The sequence below is a fragment of the Hirundo rustica genome, chromosome 11 (assembly GCF_015227805.2).
Source record: "Hirundo rustica isolate bHirRus1 chromosome 11, bHirRus1.pri.v3, whole genome shotgun sequence".
NCBI lineage: Eukaryota > Metazoa > Chordata > Aves > Passeriformes > Hirundinidae > Hirundo > Hirundo rustica.
The window spans coordinates 7,934,275-7,954,217 of record NC_053460.1 but is presented as its reverse complement, the minus strand read 5'-3'; the positions used below and the strand labels follow the sequence as shown (position 1 = coordinate 7,954,217).

Genomic DNA, 19,943 nt, shown 5'->3' with positions numbered 1-19,943 from the left:
CATTACAGGATTGTGAATGTAGCCGATCTCTGATCAGCCTTCAAGGAGCCCAGTCCTTTGGTTCAGCTGGAAGCGGTGCTTGCTTCCATGTAACCTCTTAGTCTGGCAGCGCTGCACAGGAAGAACAGGAGGAATGGCCAGAGCACAGAGCACCTGTATGGTCACTTTGCAGCTGAGAGGTGATGCTCATGTGGTTAATTATGTAGGGTTCATTATGTTTTGATGCTGGTCTTCCATAGGGTTCAGCTGGCTCACAGTTGGTTCTGGGCAGGTTCTCTTGCTTGTAAGATGAATCACACAGGATGATACCTTGCTTTGTGGGGAGCTGGCCACATCCAGCAGGATGTATGAGCTCAGGTTTGCCATCATGCAGAATTATTTCTGCTGCATATAGAGTTAGCTCAGGTAAGTAATGGAACCAAATCTGTGCAGGACTGTGTCCACCCACGTTAACAAGCTGCTGCAGCTGAGCATGAGCTCTGTGCAGGTGTTTTTGTACTGTTGGTAGAACCAAGCCCTCACACTGGTGTGGAAAGAAGCACCCACGTAGAATCATCTTTGTCAAGGCTCATTAACTCTTGCTCAGAGCAACCTTTCTGGGCTGAAGCTGTTGCATTGCACTCCCAGGCCTGTGCCATTTAGGCTCTGCTGCTGCAGCGTTAGGCCTGCAAAGCCAATTTGAATGTGTTTGTACCATTTTCCAGCACTTCCTTTTGTACCCAAGTTATCTGGGTTTTTCTGTGCTGTAAGCTATCTATTACATTTGCAGATCCTGTTTATTTTCACTGTGTCTTGTCTTTGTTGGGGCGTGGTGGGTATTTTTTAAGTCAATTTTGAAATAGGTAGTCAAATGTAGCATGTTCAGGAATAGTGTTTTCGCTTGTCTTGTGAAATGGTTCTCTTCTTTTGGTTCTTGTGTCTCTAGACACAAGGCTGTGAGCTCCATGTGAGCTTGGAGTTTTGAGATCAGTCCTGTGAGGTGCAGCCCCTTTGTGTCTGTGTGTTTTGCAGCCGCCGTTTCCTCTACATCGTCAACCTGGATGCACCAAATGAGGGTCACCGGAAGATCTCCCGGCAGAGCAAGTGGGACATTGGGGCGGTGCAGTGGAACCCCCACGACAGCTACGCCTACTACTTTGCAGCTTCGGTAAATTTAAAAGCTGTAACTCATCATCTTCCCTGGTCTTTCTTTCATGGGTGAGCCTCTGCTGAGCTGGAAGGCTGTGTGGAGCTGGCACAGACGTGCTTCTGCAAGTCACATTGCAAGATCAAGGCCTAACCCTGATTTACTGCCAGCGAGGTGTTCAGCTTGATGGCTCTCAGTTACTGGGCAGTCAAGGTTGAATCTAGTTTTGCTTGCTTGTCATTTACAGAACACTTTGCCAAATAAATCAAACATCCTTTTCTGGAGGAGTGCTCTCTTTCTGATTTCCGGTCTGAGATTTGTGCACTTCTTGAATTTCTTGCTCTGTGTTGTTTTGTTTTCACCTCCCTGCCTTGCTGCTCGGCTGTGGTGCACCAGGCAGCCTGGAAATAGGCCAGGTCAGTAGTGGCTTGCAGCTTGGGGTTTGCAGCTGGGCATGGACTGTATCAGTGAGGAGTTCCGTGAGGCAGTGGGTTGGGCTGGAGAAGCAGTAATGGCTGTGTGAGGCTGAGTGCAGCTTTCGGCTCTGCTCTGTACTTGGTCTGTCACGCTCTGCAGCTTGTTCACTCAGAACCCTGAGCTCTGCTGATGGAAATCTCAGCCGTCAGCCACAGCACCGTGGCAACTGGTGCCAGCCAGGTGCAGACTGTTTCCAGGGTGAGCTGCCTTTTCTGCTGTGTCTGCTTTTATAGCCTGAGAGTCCTGAGCTAGCTAGAGATGGAGAAATTTATTCTTTTGAGAAAACACCTAGCTGAAGGTGGTTTCTTAGGATTTTTGTTCCTTTTGCTTCCTGGGTTAGCTGTGTTTTTAATTAAAAGCAGTTTTAAAAGTGGACTGGTGCTATCAGCTGGGAGCCTCTGCCTGTTTGCTCTTTCACGTTCCCCAGCCTATCTCTTCCCAGCTCTGGCACATGACTGATGTCTTAAAGGTGCCTTCAGCAGCAGTCTGCTTCTGAGCAGAGAGTGAGTAAAACTGGAGAAAAGGTGTCCTTCAGTGCCACTTCTGGGTACAGTCTGTGGAAACCAAAACCAAGTAAGGAAATGCACTGGGCAGGCCACAAGTGGAGCAGGAAAGCTTCTTTTCAAACACACTCTGAAGACTATATCCAGTGGTGAGTTCACGCTGATCTGAGCAGCACCCTGCTGCAAAGAGGAGCTGTGTCCATCCCGCCCATCTGAGAACTCTTGCTTCTTGCTGCTCTGAGAGGATCCAGGAACCCATCTTGTTCCAGACTGAAACCAGGGTGTAGCTGGCATCAAGCCTTGCTGCTTCTGTTTCTAAACAAAGATGCTATGATGCTCTGGGGATTTGAACGCAGTTGCTGACACACACCGGTTGAGGAATCCCCAAGATGAGGTCAGGCAGCTTTTTCAGTTTGGGTCAAAAATACCACCTTTCAAACCATTTCACTGTTGTGGACAACCCAAGGGTCTTATCCCTCTGCATCCCTTTGGATAGAAGAGTGATGTAAAAGGCTGCCATCCTGTTTGCCAGCAGCCTCCTCTGGTTTTCCTGTTAATTGGAAGTGGTACAGGCAGAGGGGAATCTGTCCTTGTGTTTAGCTTCTTCCCAGAAGAGCTGGAGCAAGTCCTTTTGCTGTGCTTGCCTGTGTCTGCCCTCTGGCTCAAGCATGTTTCTGGGAACTCCTAAGCTGTCGTTTCAGAAATGCTGTTGTTTTCAATCCTAGATCCTTGCTTTTTCTTTTGTGTGACCACAGATTCTTGAACAAGGGGGTGATGAAATTGTTGGAAGTGAATATTGTTACTTAGGAAAATCACAATTTTTTTAGAAAATGCTCCTATTGGGAGGAGCAGTCTCTCTTGTGATCATTATCTTGTATCTTGTCTCTGGAGTCCTGGATAAATCCCATTGGGTAATTTCACTCCACCCCTTAAATACTTCTGTCAGTGAGAAATATGTAAAGAGTTTTTTCTTGTCCATAGCTCTTGTGCAGCCCTGCTGTGAGCAGTTAGAGAAATGTCATATATTATTGCTGAGCTGGGGTGAGACCTTCCATTTCAAAGAGAGCTGCAATGTTTTATCTATCTGCAAGTTGAAATTCACATGAAGCAGCTTTGGGGTTGGAAGAAAATCCACTACCACAAAAAAACAAAAAAAAAAAACCTGCCACAAAAATTATAATGTAACAGTTGGATTCAGTGATCTTAGAGATCTTTTCCAACCTTAACAACTGTGTGTTTCTATGAAGTCTCTTATCTTTTCCCTCATCTACCTAAAAGTCTGAAAACAAGGGGCTAACGAAAATAACATTTTAAAGTTGTGTTCTTTCTGGTTTTACATGAATCAGCATGATTTTCCAGTCATGATCCACTGTCCTTGGCACTCTGTGCACACACAAAGGCAATTCCTGCCCCAGAAAGATCAGAGTTGGTCTGGCCTGAAGTGAACTTTGATTGAGACAGAACATGAACTTACAGCACAATAACTAGTTTCAAGTAACTTTGTGTGTGGCTGCCTTTGGGCAAGGATTTATTCCTGGAATGAATGAAGGAACCCTAAGTAATGTTGTCATTGTTATATCTACTTTGCCTTTGTTTTTTACAGCTAGTGATAAACACTTAAGGCTTTTCTCCTGGGCTGGCAAGCATGGAGGGAGTACCCTTGAGGAGGTGACCTTGAAAGCATTAGCCTGTATTGTCTGTGTTTGGCAATGGCCCTGATTATCTCAGAAGGGAATTGAGAGAGAGCTGAGGATGACCAGTGGTAATTCATCATCCCCCTCACCAAAACTCCAGTTGTGAATCCAGCAGACTGGCAGGGTATTCCTGCAGAGAGAATTTGTCTGCCTGTTGCCTGCAGTTACAGCATGTTAGGAAATAAAGACTCTGAGAAGTAATTTTCTGGAAAGATTTTGCAATGTGGGACTTTTTGTCTCCCATTCTAGTTTATCTCCAGTTTTAACTGTGTGTAATTAAAAAGTGTAAGCTTTTGAAAGTCCTTGCAGCCTTTATTTCATCTTTGCTCTTCTGCTTTGGGCAAGGACTTTGCTAATCACAGCATGAGTCATTGTTAACTGAGGTTGTTCAAAGTGAGGTGAACCTGGTCCTAACACACAGATCTGTGTCCTATCTTGTTGGCCTGAGTCTGTCTCTCCTTTCTTCCATTTAATTGCAGAGCAATCAGCGTGTTGACCTGTATAAGTGGAAGGAAGGTAATGGGGAAGTTTGCACATCTCTGCAGGGACACACACGTGTGATCAGGTGAGGAACAAGCAATGCTGTGGCCTGCTGAGTGGAAAGAGATGCTTTGTTTCATAGAAGCTGAATGTTTTGGTCGTGGCCCCTCTCAGGCTCTGTTCTGAACCTGTTTTTACTCACTTCTCTGGACTGGACTGCCTTCTCATTTGGTGATGATGTCATGCATGAAGTGGCTCACCTTCTCCTGGCTCCTCCAATATATCAACTTAGCCCTTGATGGCTTGAGTGTCATTGCCTTAGGCTCCTGTCCTTGTAAAGAGCAGCAGCCATCATCTGTGAAACAGATAGCACGTTTAGTAAATTGAATCCCAGCTGTGTTCTGTGTGATAGCAGCTTAAGGCAGGTAATCCCAAAGACCAAGTTTAGAGAATGTTACAGTTGTGCAGCGGAGATTTTTTGCCTCTTGTTTTAAGGTCATATTTCAATGTTGGGTTGGAAATGCAATTGAAGGAATATTTTTCCTCATGCTCTTGACTGTGGAAAGTATTTGCAGTCCTTGAAGTGACAGTTGTTTGGGCTGACTGGAGGCTGTTTGTGTCCCAGGTGAACTTGGTGTTCTCAACAGGGAGGAATCCCAGAGTGAGGGGTTGATACCAAGGATGTGTGGTTACTGAGAACTCTTTGAGACAGTCTCCCTTTGCCTGGAGGGAAGAGAGCACATGCACAGTAGCTGTAAAGTTCAGGGCTAGGAGGATGCTGCCCTGGAATTTACTTAGAAGCATTTCATTGCTTCTTGGAATTTACTTAGAGAAATTATTAAGATCTTGCTTTTTACTTTAAAAGTTTCAGTAGATGTCATGGAGTTGCTGTGAATTTGTTGGAAAATATACTGGTGGCTTGTGAGAAGTTGATGCAAACTCTGTGTATGCTTTTCTTTACTGATCTATGATTTTGCCTTTGCAGTGATCTGGACTGGGCAGTGTTTGAGCCAGACCTACTGGTCACCAGTTCTGTGGACACATACATTTACATCTGGGACATCAAGTAAGAATCAGAATGTTTCTGCATTTTGGGGAAATCACTGGACTCTTTTCCATAATTGTCAGCTTGCAGGGCAAAGCATGCCCTGATGGGTGCTGCTCTTTAGCTGTGCTTGCAGGGACTTCAGCTACTTCCCATTGTCTCCAAGATGACTTCTGCTCCCCTATTTTCAAGCCAGTTCAGAGTCAGTGATGGGCATTAGAGTGGTAAAATTACAACTGTCTGGCTTCACTCTCTGCCCGCTTCAGATATTTCCTCGGGGGCTTTTCCTGAAGCCCAAGGGTATTCTTCAGCCTGTTGGAGTTTTTTTACCTGAGCACCATTTCATGATCCTGTAGCCATATTCTTTCTGCTAAATTCAGCGATTGTTGCTGGCTCTCTCTCAGTGGTGGGAAGACTGACAATGGTATTGAAGTAGGTTTTCCTGTCTGTACCTTCCCTTGTTTCCTGGTGCTTCTTTCTACCATGAATACTTTCAGGGTGGCAGATATTTCCAACTATACGTCCAGATTTAAGCCCCATATTTTACAGCAGAGAAGCGAGGAGCTGACACTGGGACTGCTGGGATCTCTTGCTGGCTGTACAACTCTTTATGACCTGCAGCAAATCACTTTCTTCCTGTCTGCCTCCCTTGCTCACTTATAATAGGAGGATAATTATATAACCCCACTGCACCAGGCTACCCGGAGGCTTGCTTAGCTCCTATGAACAAGCACTTAGATGCTTGGTTAAATGGTGCTTGAGGAGGACAATATATTATTAATGTGTAATTAAAAGACATAGAGATACAATAACTGCCGGTTGTTTTCCTGTGATACTATCTTAATACCGAGCAGAAAAAATTAGAGATCTCTGAAGGTCGTTATCCAAAGTCCTCCTTTAACTCTGTTGTGCCCTTCCATTGTTTTGTGTCTGCCTGTGTCACTTGCCAGAACTGCTTCCTTAGACAGTCTCTGAAAGCCTCTACCTCCCACTTGTGCTAGGAAAGGCCCTGAGCTTGCTGTGGCACTGAGGTCCTGCTGCTGCTGGCCTCCAGCAAATTAACATCCTGCTGAAGTGACTGTCTCTAATGACACCCTAGGGAGGTAGCCCTGCAGTAAGGGCAGCTGGAAATTCCCCACTGAATTTTTCATACAAAATAACTTTTTGATTAGGCAGAAATTCTTAGAGGGAGAGGTGCAGTCCATTCCAGAAAATGTTCTGCTTTTCAGCAAACAGAAAAAGCTGAAGACAATATTCCCTACTTTCACTGTCACTTTTCATGAAAGAGCAGGTGAATTCCTGAGGAGCAAGGCCAGGAAGTAAATTATTGCCTTGATCTATGCTCTAGCTACTAGGAGCTGTCACGGTGCTGCACTGGTTTCTGCCACTGCAGGATTTGGTATGTAGACAGACAGAATTTGGTCTGCATACAGCTGGGCTGATTTTCTACTAATTTTGTTATTATATGCTACACATTAAGTTTTTGCTCTGTAGTAACTGCTCCATCTGCTTTGAATCAGGATCTGCAAAGGCTCAACAAACGCATCAGTGGCTTTTGTCGAGTGCTTCCACAGCTCTGTTTGTTCCTTTAATTCTCCTTGGAAAGGCTGTTTAGTTGCTTCCCGCAGCAACAGTTTGTGAGCCCTATTTCCTTGCCTACCCAGTTGCAATATGCCACATTTTGTGTATGTTTCTCCTCCCTCTAGTCCAGTCCAGCTCTGTCCTCTGTCCTAAACTTTCTGCTGCGTGTGCTGGCAAGACAGGATCATGAAATGGTTTGGGTTGGAAGGAACCTTCAAAGTCTAGTTCCAAACTCTGCCAAGTGCAGGGACACTTCCAGTAGACCAGGTTGCATCAAGACCCATTCAGCCTGGCCTTGAACACTTTCAGGATGGTTGTTGTCCTCCAGCTGGTCACCTTTATTCCATTTAATGCTGGTGTATTTTGATAAGCAGAAGGTACATGAGGTCCCAAGACAGCAATAACGTTAGTGCTGGAATAGCAGGGAGCTTGCTGGGAGGGCTGGGCTGTACTGTGTGCACTCACAGTGGCCACATTGTATTTCAGAGACACGAGGAAGCCCACGGTCTCGCTCTCTGCAGTTGGTAAGTCTGATGTGTGTGATGTAGGCATTAGAAAACATTATTATTGCATGCCCCTGCTGTTATTTTTCCCTTCCTTCATGCTCCAAGGCCAGGCATGGCAAAGTACAGAAGTGCCACCATGTGTGATTGTCTCATGTAGGAGCAGCCTGAGAGGCTCTGGTTCACCATTCCTTTTAGAGAAGCAGAATTCAGAAGAGATGTGAAGCCCCTTGAGGTTCTCAGGCATGGGTGGCAGTTATGGTACTTGGACTTTCTGCCCCAACATTGGGGAATGGCCACATGGAGCTTCCTCCCTGCTTAACCACCTTGCTGCACTTCTTGTCCTGGGTTGCCTGCCTGTAATTTCCTCGTGTCCTTTTATGTGTGACTGAATCAGCTGAGGACTTAAACCATACCCCAGGCAGCTCTCTGTGCCAGTCTGTCCCCTCACTCACTCAGGGTTGGGTACTGCAGCTGGCTGTATCCTTTTCCCTGCGGCACCTGCTGTCTTTGGGCTGTGCTTGCTCTGGAAAGGCTCTTTTCCTGGCTGCTGGCAAGGTGAATGTTCCAGCCCCTGTAATACTACATGCTAGCAGGTGCTGCACATCCATCTTTGCTGGCTGGAGCTGGGACTGAGCATGGATGATGAGCAAAACTTCCTTTCCCTGTGTTACTGTCCCCAGCACTGGAGCAATCCTCGCAATGTGTAACTCTCGTGCTCTGCTGCTTACATCTCCTTAGGCTACATATCTGCAGCAGCTCCCATTCCCCTCCCAGCCAGCAAACCTCTCTGTCACAGAAATACAAAACCCTTACTGAGTCAGAGAGAAGCAGTGGTCGGTTCTGGTGTCTGGGGTGAGGTGTCACGGCTGAGCCAGCCCAGCAGCCTGCTCCCCAGAAAGCTTACTTGCTTCCTTCCTTCCTCCTGTGCCTGATGCTGTTTAATGCTGGTCCAGACATTTGTGTACCCTTCAGTGAGTGGATCAAATCAATCAACTGGCAGTCTATTTGCAGCTTTTTATCCCCCAGAATAGCTTTTTGCCAGGTTGTCAGGATGAATCTTCACCATGCAGCAGGAGGTGGGTAGTGGAGGTGGGGAATAGCAGCAGGCTGAGATCTGTTTAGCTTTCTCATGGATTTCACCTTTCTGATAGCTCAAAAGGTTTGAAAATACTGGCAGAATAAGGATGAACAGATGCATTATGCTTAAAATACCTGAACAATCCACATGAACTGAAGCTGTGCTTTGTTTCTAATAGAAATAACAACCCATCATCTGATTTGGCTGAGTCCTTCATGATATCACATCTAAGTCATATCTGGACCATCATCCAGTTTCTTTACACTATTATTGAGGTCTTTGACTTCTGTGGTATATTTTGACAGGTGGACCTTCTGGTCCACTCAGTGGGTCCACCTCCAGCTGGCCACACCCAAGGTCACCTGCACTGCAGCCTTCTCCTACGCTTGTATTTTAATCGTAGATTGATAGCACTAGTTGCCTCTGTAGCAGCTGATAGTATGGGGGGTAGCAGGGAGATGAAACAGGCCCTAAGCACCCAGAAGTAACTTGAATAAAAAAGGAGGGGATTTGGGAAGGAGATGATGAACCCACATTTCTGGTCAGGAGGAAGTTGCTCCATCGGAGCTAATGGACATGAGTATTCTAATCAGGTACAGCCCCTGGCTAGAAGATGTGATAAAGATCTCTAGCCATGCAACTGGAACACTTGCTTTGCTGTCCTGAGGATACAAATGATACACTGAGGAACCAGGAGTTAATAATTTTCATGCTGTCCTTCATCCTGACTTCTGGGATATCCTTCCTCTGAACTGCCTTTCCTGGGCTAAGAGCAGCTCTAGGTGCAGGCAATGGGACTGCTGTGCTGTTTTCTCCTTAATTGCTTGTTTTGGCCTGCTCTGTTTGTGCTGCAGCTGGAGCTTCCCAGGTGAAATGGAACAAGAAAAATGCCAACTGTTTAGCAACAAGCCACGATGGGGATGTCCGAATATGGGATAAAAGGGTAAGCTGAGGGATTTTTGAGCAGTCTGTACATATTCCCACCTACCCAACACAGATATTTCTCTGGTGACAGATAAATACTGATGAAATGTAATACTTTGTCTCGGATCTCTCTTGTGGGTCAGTTTAACCTAGAGAGAATTGGGAGTCCAAGAGCGTGAAGAGAATGTGTTGTTAGCCACCTTCCTCAGAGACTGTACCCATCAACATTTTCCTTTTGATCTCAATAGTACTTAACTGTTTAACTGATTAGTGTAAAGTATGGTTAGGGTTGCACTTGGTGACTGGAATTTGCCATACCTTCACAGGATTTTTTTTCTTCAGCTACTTCTGCTGAGCTATTTGCTGTTCCCCAGCAGGGGCGGTTGTTCTAACTCTCTTGCCCTGGTTAAAATCTCTTTTTATTCCAAAGAACTAGACTAAATTTCAGGTGTCCTGTGCTGAGAAGGACAATGTCTCTCTTTGCAGAAACCCAGCACTGCAGTGGAGTATTTGGCAGCTCATCTCTCCAAAATCCACGGTCTGGACTGGCACCCTGACAACGAGTATACACTGGCCACTTCCAGCCAGGACAACTCTGTCAGGGTAAGTGTTGTTTCTGCAACTCCTGCTAGGGAGTAAGAAGGATGGTGGAGCAGATCCCCTTCTGCTGAAGTTCGTGGGAGTGCTTTACCATTGGCAAGATCTGGATCTTTATTGTTTGGGTTCTGGCCACCTGATACGTCGAGTCAGGACTGCACTTTCAGAACAGGCAGAGAGGTCATTGAGGAATGGGTGCACATATGCTTGCCACATATCTGTGGTGATTAGGGCAGTATTGAAGCTGAAAACAACTGCCTCTGCCTGTTGCTTACCAGAAAGGAACAGATCACATATGCCAGAAGAGCCTTGTTCCTGAAATGCATGTTGCCAGCCTCAAGCTGATTATAGCAACTTGAGGGGAGACATACTTCAGCCCCTGGAGTTTCCAAACTCATGTTGAACAGGAGTATCAGTAAGAGACTGCCTGCAAGCACTGCTGTGCAGGCCCTCTTGCTTGGGGGGGAATAGTGTGCTTTGTATGTCAGCCAAATTGAGTTCATTCACTTTGAGCTAAGCTCTGAGGCAAATGCAATTGATGTGTATTCTAGCAAAGCAAAAGGTTAGATTCTTCATTAGAAAATTAGCAGTAACAGCAGGGTGGGCCTGCCTCCAGCATGGACTGGCACATTGGCTGGCAGCCTGCATGGTACCTTGTAGTTCTGAAAGTCCAAGCAGGCTGCCTGTCTCCCTGCTCTAATTACTCAAGCTATGATCACTGTGAATATGACCCCAAGTCACTCATTTTCTAAGGGATGCTGCCAGATGCTGATAGCTTGGTATTTGTCCTTTGGGGCCGTCTCCGCTGTTAATGAATGGGATTACTAATGATGCTGTGGGCACCCTGGCATGCTTTTTGGTCTGTTCTAGCTGCAAGCCACATGGAAAACTACAGCCTGAAAGTATAGCCAGCTGACTCCTGCCTTTGCTTGCCTTTCTCTTGGTTGTTTTTGGTTTTTTTTTCAAGTTCTGGGATTACCGTCAGCCTCGGAAGTACCTCAATATCCTTCCCTGCCAGGTTCCCGTCTGGAAGGCAAGGTACACGGTGAGTGAGAAACTCCCACCAGTTCCATCTTGTGCTCGGAGAAGAATGCACAAAGAGACATTTGATAAAGAGCTGCCGTAGGGTTTCTCACCAGATCTGGTTGTGGACATTATTAAGTTGATTTAAAAATCCTTCTTGGTGCCTAAAAGGTGTAGAAAAGCAGCATCCACAGTGGGGGCATTCGGATGAAGGAGTGAGCAAGCACCCACCCAAGTGAAGCTAAGGCTCTTAATCAGTCATAATCCCCAGAGATCTGAATGTGGCCTGAAGCCAGTGCTGTGCCTTGAATCTTGATCTCCTTTCCCTGTCCAAACAGAGAGGAGTGTCGGACTGGTTTTCATGTTCCTCTGAGCATCATGGAGGGGCTCAGTCCCCAGGTAGCAGTTCTTGCAGCTCCAGGCAGATTGCAGTAAGGATCCCCAGTGACAAGTCAGTGGTGAAATCCCTCTAGCCTCACAGATGAAAAGTGAGGACGCGGAAGAAAGAAGTTACTCATCTTAAGTGAGCTGCATTGAGTATCTCAGTGTACTATATCTTCCCCCTTGAAACACAGTGTTTTTGCACAGCAACTGCCTTGGACCATCCCAGGTTTTGGCCTGGTTCTGTTTTGTGCTGAGCTCATTTAAAACCTTTGCATTTGTATTGGTGGAAAAAGGTAAAAATGAAAGTATGATAATAGCAGCATGGGAACATAACTCTCCCTGGCTAACTGGAAGGGTTTTTTCTCTCTAAGCCTTTCAGCAATGGACTGGTGACAGTGATGGTCCCCCAGCTCCGTCGGGAAAACAGTCTCCTCCTCTGGAATGTCTTTGACCTGAACACGCCTGTCCACACTTTTGTGGGACATGATGATGTGGTGCTGGAGTTTCAGTGGAGGAAGCAGAAAGAAGGTGAGTTCAGGGTTGAATGTGCTCTCTTTCCCTACACTGTGGCTGTCACCTAACCAGGAGTGTGTAGACCTGGCTCCTGATTGCGATGCTGTTTCTGTTTGACTCTTGCCTTTCCTTTAAAATAGTTCCTGCCCACCTTCCTGTCCCCCACTGCCCCCCTCAAACTACAGCTGGTCTTATGGCAGTGCTTTCAGAAGCACTGCCTTGTTTCCATGCTAATAAAGCAAATCTACAGAATGCTGAGCGGGTCATTGCTTCCACTCTCCTGGGAGTCTCTTTTCAAACGAATCTTTCAGAATAAATTGTATAAATTATTAGATAGGTGCACAAGTGCAGGCACCCTTTCCCTGCTTAGAGCTGCAGGCTAACCGGTTTTAACCCCTCATATCATGGTCTGGATCAGCAGCCTCCAGCATATCCAGACCACAGACCCAGCAAGCCCATCTTATTTGTGTGCTGGCCAAAGCAAGGGAGGAATAAAGTGGGATAGAGAATCTGCTGTTAGAGTTCAGTCCTGACTAAATTTTCTAGTGTAAGCAGCTAAGAATAGGAGATTCCATACCAGAGGTTGCATAACCACACAGAGCACAGCTTTGTTTCCAGCACTTCAGCTGCCACTGACAGAATGTGCATGTCTGGCTTTGGTGTCACTTGTGCTGCAGTTTTGCAGTGCCCTGTAAAAGTGCTGGTCCAGCCCTCTGCCACAGCTGCTGGGGCTGTTCAGTTAAGTCACCTCCTTCTCCATACTTTGACTTTCCCCTTTCAAAAAGAGGAGAGCACTGGAGAGCTGAAGGCGCAGTCTAAGACAGTTTGTGAATGAACATTGAAGCAGGCTTGAGCTACAGTTGGTTGTCTTAGCTGTGTTAGGGGATACATACCCGGGGTTGGACGTCTTGCTTGTCTCAAGCAACATGAATCAATCACACAAACATTCCAAGTCTGCTTCAGTGTGGAGACAGCCAAGATAGAGCAAATTTCCTTCCAGAGAGTCTGTTGTGCTGTATTTAGACAACCCCTATGCCTCAGCAGAGGGGTGTAGGAAGCAGCTGTGCAGCAGCAAATTCTTAAGCATGGCAGCTGTTTGACAAGGGAAACTTAAAACTGTATCACAAGACCTAAACATGGACATAAATAGGCCTGTGTACCTCTGCCAGTTGATGGATAGTATGTGGTTAGATCTATTTCCATACAACCTGAACTTGGCATCATCCAACTCTTTCAGAAGCAAGAAGAGAAAGAGCAGAATCGCCTTCTCATTGCTTAGAAATGTTTTAAAGCATCTACCTCATGAAACAGATTTGATGAACTGAAAGATCTTTTCGCTTTACAGTTATAGTTGAGAAACATTTATTTTTACTATATTATTTCTTCTATTTAAACAAATAGTGTTGTGGGTCTTATTTATTCCTGGTTGTGTCACATTCATTATACTTTGTGCTTTTGGCTTGTAAATCACAGCCTGTTTAGAGGTGTGGAAACTGTGGTGTGGGCGCAAAGGCTGATATACCTAGGTCGATTCGAAGCAGAAAAGGCCTTGCTCTGCCTTTCAGTTTAGTGCTTTATCCATTGGATGCGCCTGCTGGCTTGTTTGAATCTGTTTACTCTAAACACAGGGCTGAGGTAGTCTCTTTTCCAGTGGGGTCTCTAATTGTTTCTGTCCTCTTTAGGCTCTAAAGATTACCAGCTGGTTACGTGGTCCCGGGATCAGACCCTGCGCATGTGGCGGATTGACTCTCAGTTGCAGAGGGTACGTGGATGCTCTGCCTCACTTTTCTTACAGGCTGGATTCACCTCCCATTCCTTCCACTCCCTGTCACTCTTCTGATATCATAGAGTTGCAGACAGAGAAGTCAGCTGCTACTTCACTTTCCTCTTCAACTCCAGCCTTAAAACATCCCCATGGAGACCTGTGATGGATCTTCTCTTTTGAGCCCATCTCAAAAGTTTCTGTGGCTGTGCAAGGCTGCTTTGTTGTCTTGACATTAAGTGCAGAAGTTTGTTTGGAGGAGGTGGAGGGCAGTTACTGCCTGCATTGCCTCTAAAATGCCACGTCCGTGGCTGCAAGACTATTTCTCGGTGGTTTAGGTGCCAGGTAAATGTAGGGATTGTGCCGTCCTCTACCTCCCCTTGTGTCTGTTGCCTCTAAGCCTGGGGTGGGTGGTGTGGCTGTGTGCATCTGCAGCAGTTAGAGATTCTGATGCAATTACTAGAACAGGTGTGCTGGTTCCTACCAGAGGTTCATATGGCCACAGTGGGCCTCATGGCCCTGTCACATCTTCCACTTGGGAGGGGATAAGAAGTAGGCAGGCATAGAGTGATGTTTCTCTCAAATGCCCTGTCAACCTCCTGCCATTTGCAACTTAGAGGCTCATTGAGTCTGGCATCTTTTTATGAGATAGAGCTTGATGAGTGTCACTTCCATAGACTTGTTTTGTTTTTTCTTGGACCTGTGTAAATTTTTCTCGCCTTAAACATCATAACAAGGAGTTTTATAGCTTTTTGCATGTTGTATGGAAAACCAGCTCATTTGTTTATTTTGCCACCTAATTTAATTCCACTGAAGATGAAATGAGCCGTATTCTCTGTGCTAGTGATGATTCTGTAGGCCTCCATCATACCCTTCTCGGCTGCCTCCTTTTTCAAGTGAAAAGGTCTTGATTTAATCCATCCTTTGTACTAGAACTTTGATTGTCCTTTTGCCTTTCACAACCCTATTTCAGTTCGAGTATATACCTTTGGGGATGGGGATCTGAGCTTTGTTCTTTCCAAAGGATTCTCAGTACTCAGTTTAGTTTGTAAATTGTTTGGCGTAATTCCATGAAATCATCAGCTTAGTCTGGCTTCTACATCTCATTCCCTCAGCTTGAGTTTGCCATTTTTCCCAATGTATGTTGCTTTATATTTATCTGAGCCAAAGTTCGTCTTTCATTTTAATACAGTTACTCTTGTAAGATCCTTCTGTGATTGTTTGCCGTCAGCCACTCTTGTTACTGCCCTGAAAAACTTGGTGGCATCAGCAAACCTGGTCATGTCGCTATTCACCTCCTATTCCAGGTTTTTAATGAATATGTTGAGAAGCATGTGTCCCAGCACAGATCCTGCAGGAGTCCTGCAGGTCTGTAACAAACACTTTCTCTGTGAAAAATGACCCTTTACTTCTACCTGATATATTTGTGAACATTTGATTTCTTTCCTATCTTTGTATCAATAGTTCATTCATGTCAGAGCCTTTATTTTTCCTCTACTGGCTCCCACTCTTTTGTCCTTGTCTTTGTCTGGATCAAACTACACACATGATGGCATGTTGCTGGTGACCAGTGCTGTAATTTGCTACATCACACCGTTATCCTTTCTCTTCCCTTCATCTTCCCAGTTTGCTGAACTTAAAATCCAGGGTTTTGTGGTTTCGTTTCGATACAGGACCTAGAACAATAGGGCACATATGTACCTGGGTCTCTAGATCCTACTGGACTGTAAAAATCAAATGCAGAAGGTGTGCTACTATTAAGTTTGATCTAAAAAATTAAACAAGTTTTAATAAATTAATTCAAGGAATTAAAGTAATATCAGTTACAGTTTTGACTAAAGGTAAACTTCTATTTCTTAGACTGGCCCTGTCTAGGGGCCCTGTCTAGGGCCAAATTGAGTGGCTTTTTAAAGTGAGCAGGAGATTTGGCCAGGCTGTTTGAGGTGACAGAGTTGAGGGTGCTGGAAAGTGAAAGATCACCTGTCTTTGTCACAGGAACAATGCAGTCTTAGTCATGACAGTTGCGTGGATAGATCTGCCTTGCAAATCCATCTGTCTGCAGAAGTGAGTTGTTTAGTGGTGGCTCTTCCCACAACTTGGATTCTGTTGTGCAGAACGTGGGTGTTTTTGTTCTTTTCAGCTCTGTGCTAATGATATCCTGGATGGAGTTGAGGACCTCATTGATGGGATTTCTCATCTGCCAGAGCCAGACAAGACCCTTCACCCCCAGGACACGGAGCCCCAGCATAACTCTGGACATGGGGATGAGGAAGGTGAGAGAAGTGTTGGCTTGTGGAACCTCAGACACCAGCATCTTTGTGTTGGGAAGAAGATAAATCTTAGCATAAGAAAACATAGGCAAAGCACAACCTGCTGCTGTTTCAAAGGTTAATGGATTCCTCATCAGAGAGGAGGAAAAACACTAGGGGTTCCTCAGGATGGTCCTCCAAGTTTTTTCTCTTCTAACACAATGATTCTAGCTGTAAAATGAAGCTCTTCCTTGCCATGACTTTCATTTAACTGTATGCTCTTTAGGTTGTAGTTGTGGCTTGTTGCCAAAAGTAAGGCAATCAAAAAGTAAGTTCTGCCTTTTAAGAAGACAGATTAGCTTAAGATAAGAGATGAGCCCACAGAAGAGGGAGTGTGTGAGTAAGGCACTTTGACACAAGCTGCTTATATCACACCTGGTACTTAAACACTTCTGCTGGGGTCATTGTGAGCTGATCTAACAAGGAGGTGTTTGCTGGTGTCTTCACCAGAAGTAGATATGGAGACAGCTCATGAATTTTTGGTCATGTGTTGATGAGAGGTGGCTGAAGGCTGGCAGAGGCTGGAGACGATAGTATCCCTGGCTTCTGAGATACTGAGGGGTGGATGGGAGACACTTTGACAGAAAGTGAGTGTTTGTCCCTACAGAAAAGAAGGCATGCAAGGACCATGAAGGTGGATTTATGTGATCAAGGCTCTGGCCAGGTTAAACATTCAGGGTTAGTGTTTGAGCAGTGTAACTACAGGGAGAAGAGGTTATAGCATCACATGGTGATGTGCATGGAAAAAAGGTATCTAAAGGGATTTCTACAGCTACACTGAGGAAGAAGAATTGGGTGCGCCAATGCCTTCATGTCAGTTTGGTTTAAATTCACAGCTCCTTTCAGTGTTGTAGCTGTGCCACAGTGCTTCCCCGTGTGATGGGTTTATGGGGAAGCAATTTGATTCTCCCTTTGGCTTGCCAGTAAACTGCAGAGAAGGGGAGAAAGTGGTCTAATGTCTGTCCTTTGAATAAAGGAACAGTTGTCAGGTCCCTTAGTGAAAGCATCTCTTCCTAACTGGAAGTTTCTTGCTCAGCAATTGCCAGTGAATTTCCTGTCTGCCTCCTGTCCTGTGTGGCAACAGAACAAGTTTCTGAAAGCCATCAGAACTTCTGTCCATGTCAGGGTTTTATAAGATGATAGAAAAAGCCCCAGATAGCTGTGTTCCCCATGAGCAGTAAGTACTTCTGGGGCAGCACAACCTCTCTTGCTTCAGCTGGAAGCATTCTCATTCTGGCTGCCTGACTTCTCTTTTTTCCACAGGAGAGTTAACTCTTCCACTGTCCCTGATGAGGCACATCCAAACATCCATGTGGTTTCTGTGTGGGTCTGGTTTTCATGTGGTTTCTTCTTTGGTTCGGACTGTTCGGTTTTCCTCATGGCCAAAGGGAATGAATGTGGCTTTTCTGTAGCAGGGTAGATTTTGCTGCAAATAACACAACTGCAGGATTAATGCACAAGCAAATCCCTAGGTAGGAATTTCAGTTCTTTCTAGCCCAGAAGCTATTGTGGACTGTTAATGTTTCACCCTGGGGATGGCTGCATTTCAGCTGCAGACAAAGCCTCCATGTTATATTAGTAAAGCACTTTGGGGGATCTTTTGAAGAGATCAGCGCTCTGCAGGTGAATGAGAGAGCCCCCAGCTGTGCCTTCACTGCACAGCTCTGCTGCTGCTTATAGAGGAGCTTTAGGAATCTGTTCAAATGCGTGGCTTTGGAGGATTAAAAACTAATTGGAAGGGAATGGGAGGAGAAGACAAAGGGAGGGTACTGCCCATACTGGGAACCTCAGAGATGGCTTTTCAGTAAGTGATATGGTGTCTTGAGCTAGAAATAATTATCTTCCCTGAGAGCCACTGATCTTCCTTTAATCTCCTTTTCAGCTCCCTTTTCTGGAATATATCTAAGTGCTGTAATAGAATTGCAAGCAAGAATGATTGGCTAAGGATCCTACCTATCCAAATCCAGCAACCCATTGGGTAGTGGTAATACCAGATATTTGTCCCTGCAGCAAAATCAGTAATTTCTAGACAAATGCTTGTAAAAGGTCAATTTCTTGCATTTCTTTTCATTTGTTTTTGCTGGGAATCATTTGTGCAATGTGGTATTTCAGGTGTGAGAATGATAGCAGAAAGATCAGGAATTCCCTTCTGTCCTTGGAACCATCATCAAAAAATATATTTGGCCTTCTTAAGAAGTGGTGCCACTGTAAAATGTCCTTATGGAGGTACACAGCAAGAAAAGAGGAAAAAGCCAGGCACACCCACAGGCAGAGACCAATTCTTCTGAAACTCAGTGAAGTTTGTTATCTTAACCATAATTCTTTGTGTCCTGCAGCGCTTGCCTGGCTGTTTAAATGTGTTCTGGCCTTCAGGGGTTATTGTCCTAAAGACTTCTGGAGAGTTAGACCCAGTATTTTGATGAGTCTTTAAGGCTGTTAAAGCACTAGAGTGCTTTGCAACATTAAATGTAAATGGCTGCTGCAAATGAATTAAGCTTCTATTAGGACCAGAAATACTCCCTGCTCTCTCCCAAAGCTTTGTTATGCTTTGGAAGCTTTCCCTGAAAGTCAAGAGTGATGGGGTGTTAGTCCCAAAGACCAGAGCTCCTCCTGGAGACTGCTAGGGCTGCAGTTCTTTCCTGCTGAACTGAGATGCTCCAGTTCAGCTGATCATGACTCTGGCAGCACTTTGTAGGGAGGAAAAAGGGTCTCACATGAGAAGAGAAGGACCATTTAGGACTGTCCAGAGTACAGGCAGGTTCTATAACCTTCCTGGGAGCCCTGTGTGGAGACAGCTTTGGTTTTTGGAAGAGAAGGGTCAGAAACGTGCCTCCAGCTGAGGCCCTCCAGCTCACAGGTCTTTGCAGGTAAAACTCATACCTCCGTGTGTCAGAAGAGCAGGGGAAAACCTGCTGTCTTGGCTGCCTCCTGACATCATGTGAAAAACTCTGCCTGTTCCAGCTTGTCTTAATTTGTTTTTCATCTTTCCTGTCAGCCTTAAAAGAAGATTTCCTGAATGACCCCCTGGTGGGAAAGAAAACGGACCAGCTGGGGCTGCCTCAAACACTACAGCAGGAGTTTTCGCTGATCAATGTGCAGATCCGAAATGTCAATGTGGAGGTACAGGAGTTTCCTTTTGCTGGCTTGTTGGGAGAGGATGTGGGCAGGCTGGCTTATTGGAGCCTGCGGGGGGGAACCTTCTTTGCTGCAGTGACTGCTGTCTGTAAACAAGTTTTATTTTGAGCTGTCAAGATCCTCTTGGCCAGGGGTAGTAAGAAAGAGGATAATCCTAGACACTGGTGTGAGAGTAATGTTCCAGCACAGTAAATACACTGGCTGATCTTGAGAAGGCTGGATGATGTTTTCTTCTCTGCCTAGACTGCATAGTGGAAGGTGACTTGTTCCATGCAGTTGATCTTATTTCAACTGGTTTTGAATCCCATCTGCTGATCCTTCCCTGTCTTGAACTCTGTCCCTCAGTTTTGCCCTCTTCCTTGCACTCCAAACTCTCCTCTGGCTGGGGGAACAGCACTGAACTGGGCTGGGAGGCTCAAGGCAGCTGCCTGTCTCCTTTCCCCACCTCTGTGGTTTCACAGCTCATGGCATGATCCTGATGTAGTTTTCTGAGACTGTATTTTGCAGGATCTTAGAAGGCGCCTGTTGCAGCTGCACTGGGCCTGGAGCTCTCCATGGCCAAGTGAAGTGGGAGGGGGTGCAGAGGCTGTTGGGAGCAGAGTTCCTTTCTTGGTGCTACCTGGGCTGGCCATGGTCTCCAGATGCTGGGATGCTGGGATGTTAGTCTGCTGAGCCTGTCCCCATCTGCCTGGGGCTTTTTGCTGTCACTGTGTTCTCTGTCCTTGAGAACAGCATCTTCATCTTATGTACAGAAGAACCGGTTCCTCAGCATAAATTTAAGCCACTATAAGCGTAAAAGTCCTGGG

At 45.7% G+C, this 19,943-nt stretch overlaps 1 protein-coding gene across 4 annotated transcripts in view; it reads left to right on the top strand.

Annotated features, from left to right (window-relative positions):
• Window positions 1–19,943, top strand: part of WDR59 (WD repeat domain 59) — a 48,905-nt gene that overhangs the window by 4,901 nt on the left and 24,061 nt on the right. For all 4 annotated transcript variants that reach the window (XM_040075160.2, XM_040075159.2, XM_040075162.2 and 1 more), the window contains exons 3-13: window positions 1,012–1,147; window positions 4,280–4,365; window positions 5,266–5,346; window positions 7,393–7,430; window positions 9,345–9,433; window positions 9,901–10,017; window positions 10,979–11,056; window positions 11,790–11,946; window positions 13,614–13,693; window positions 15,834–15,966; window positions 18,998–19,122. In XM_040075160.2, coding sequence (XP_039931094.1) covers window positions 1,012–1,147; window positions 4,280–4,365; window positions 5,266–5,346; window positions 7,393–7,430; window positions 9,345–9,433; window positions 9,901–10,017; window positions 10,979–11,056; window positions 11,790–11,946; window positions 13,614–13,693; window positions 15,834–15,966; window positions 18,998–19,122 — 1,120 coding nt within the window. The remainder of the gene's footprint in view (window positions 1–1,011; window positions 1,148–4,279; window positions 4,366–5,265; window positions 5,347–7,392; window positions 7,431–9,344; window positions 9,434–9,900; window positions 10,018–10,978; window positions 11,057–11,789; window positions 11,947–13,613; window positions 13,694–15,833; window positions 15,967–18,997; window positions 19,123–19,943) is intronic.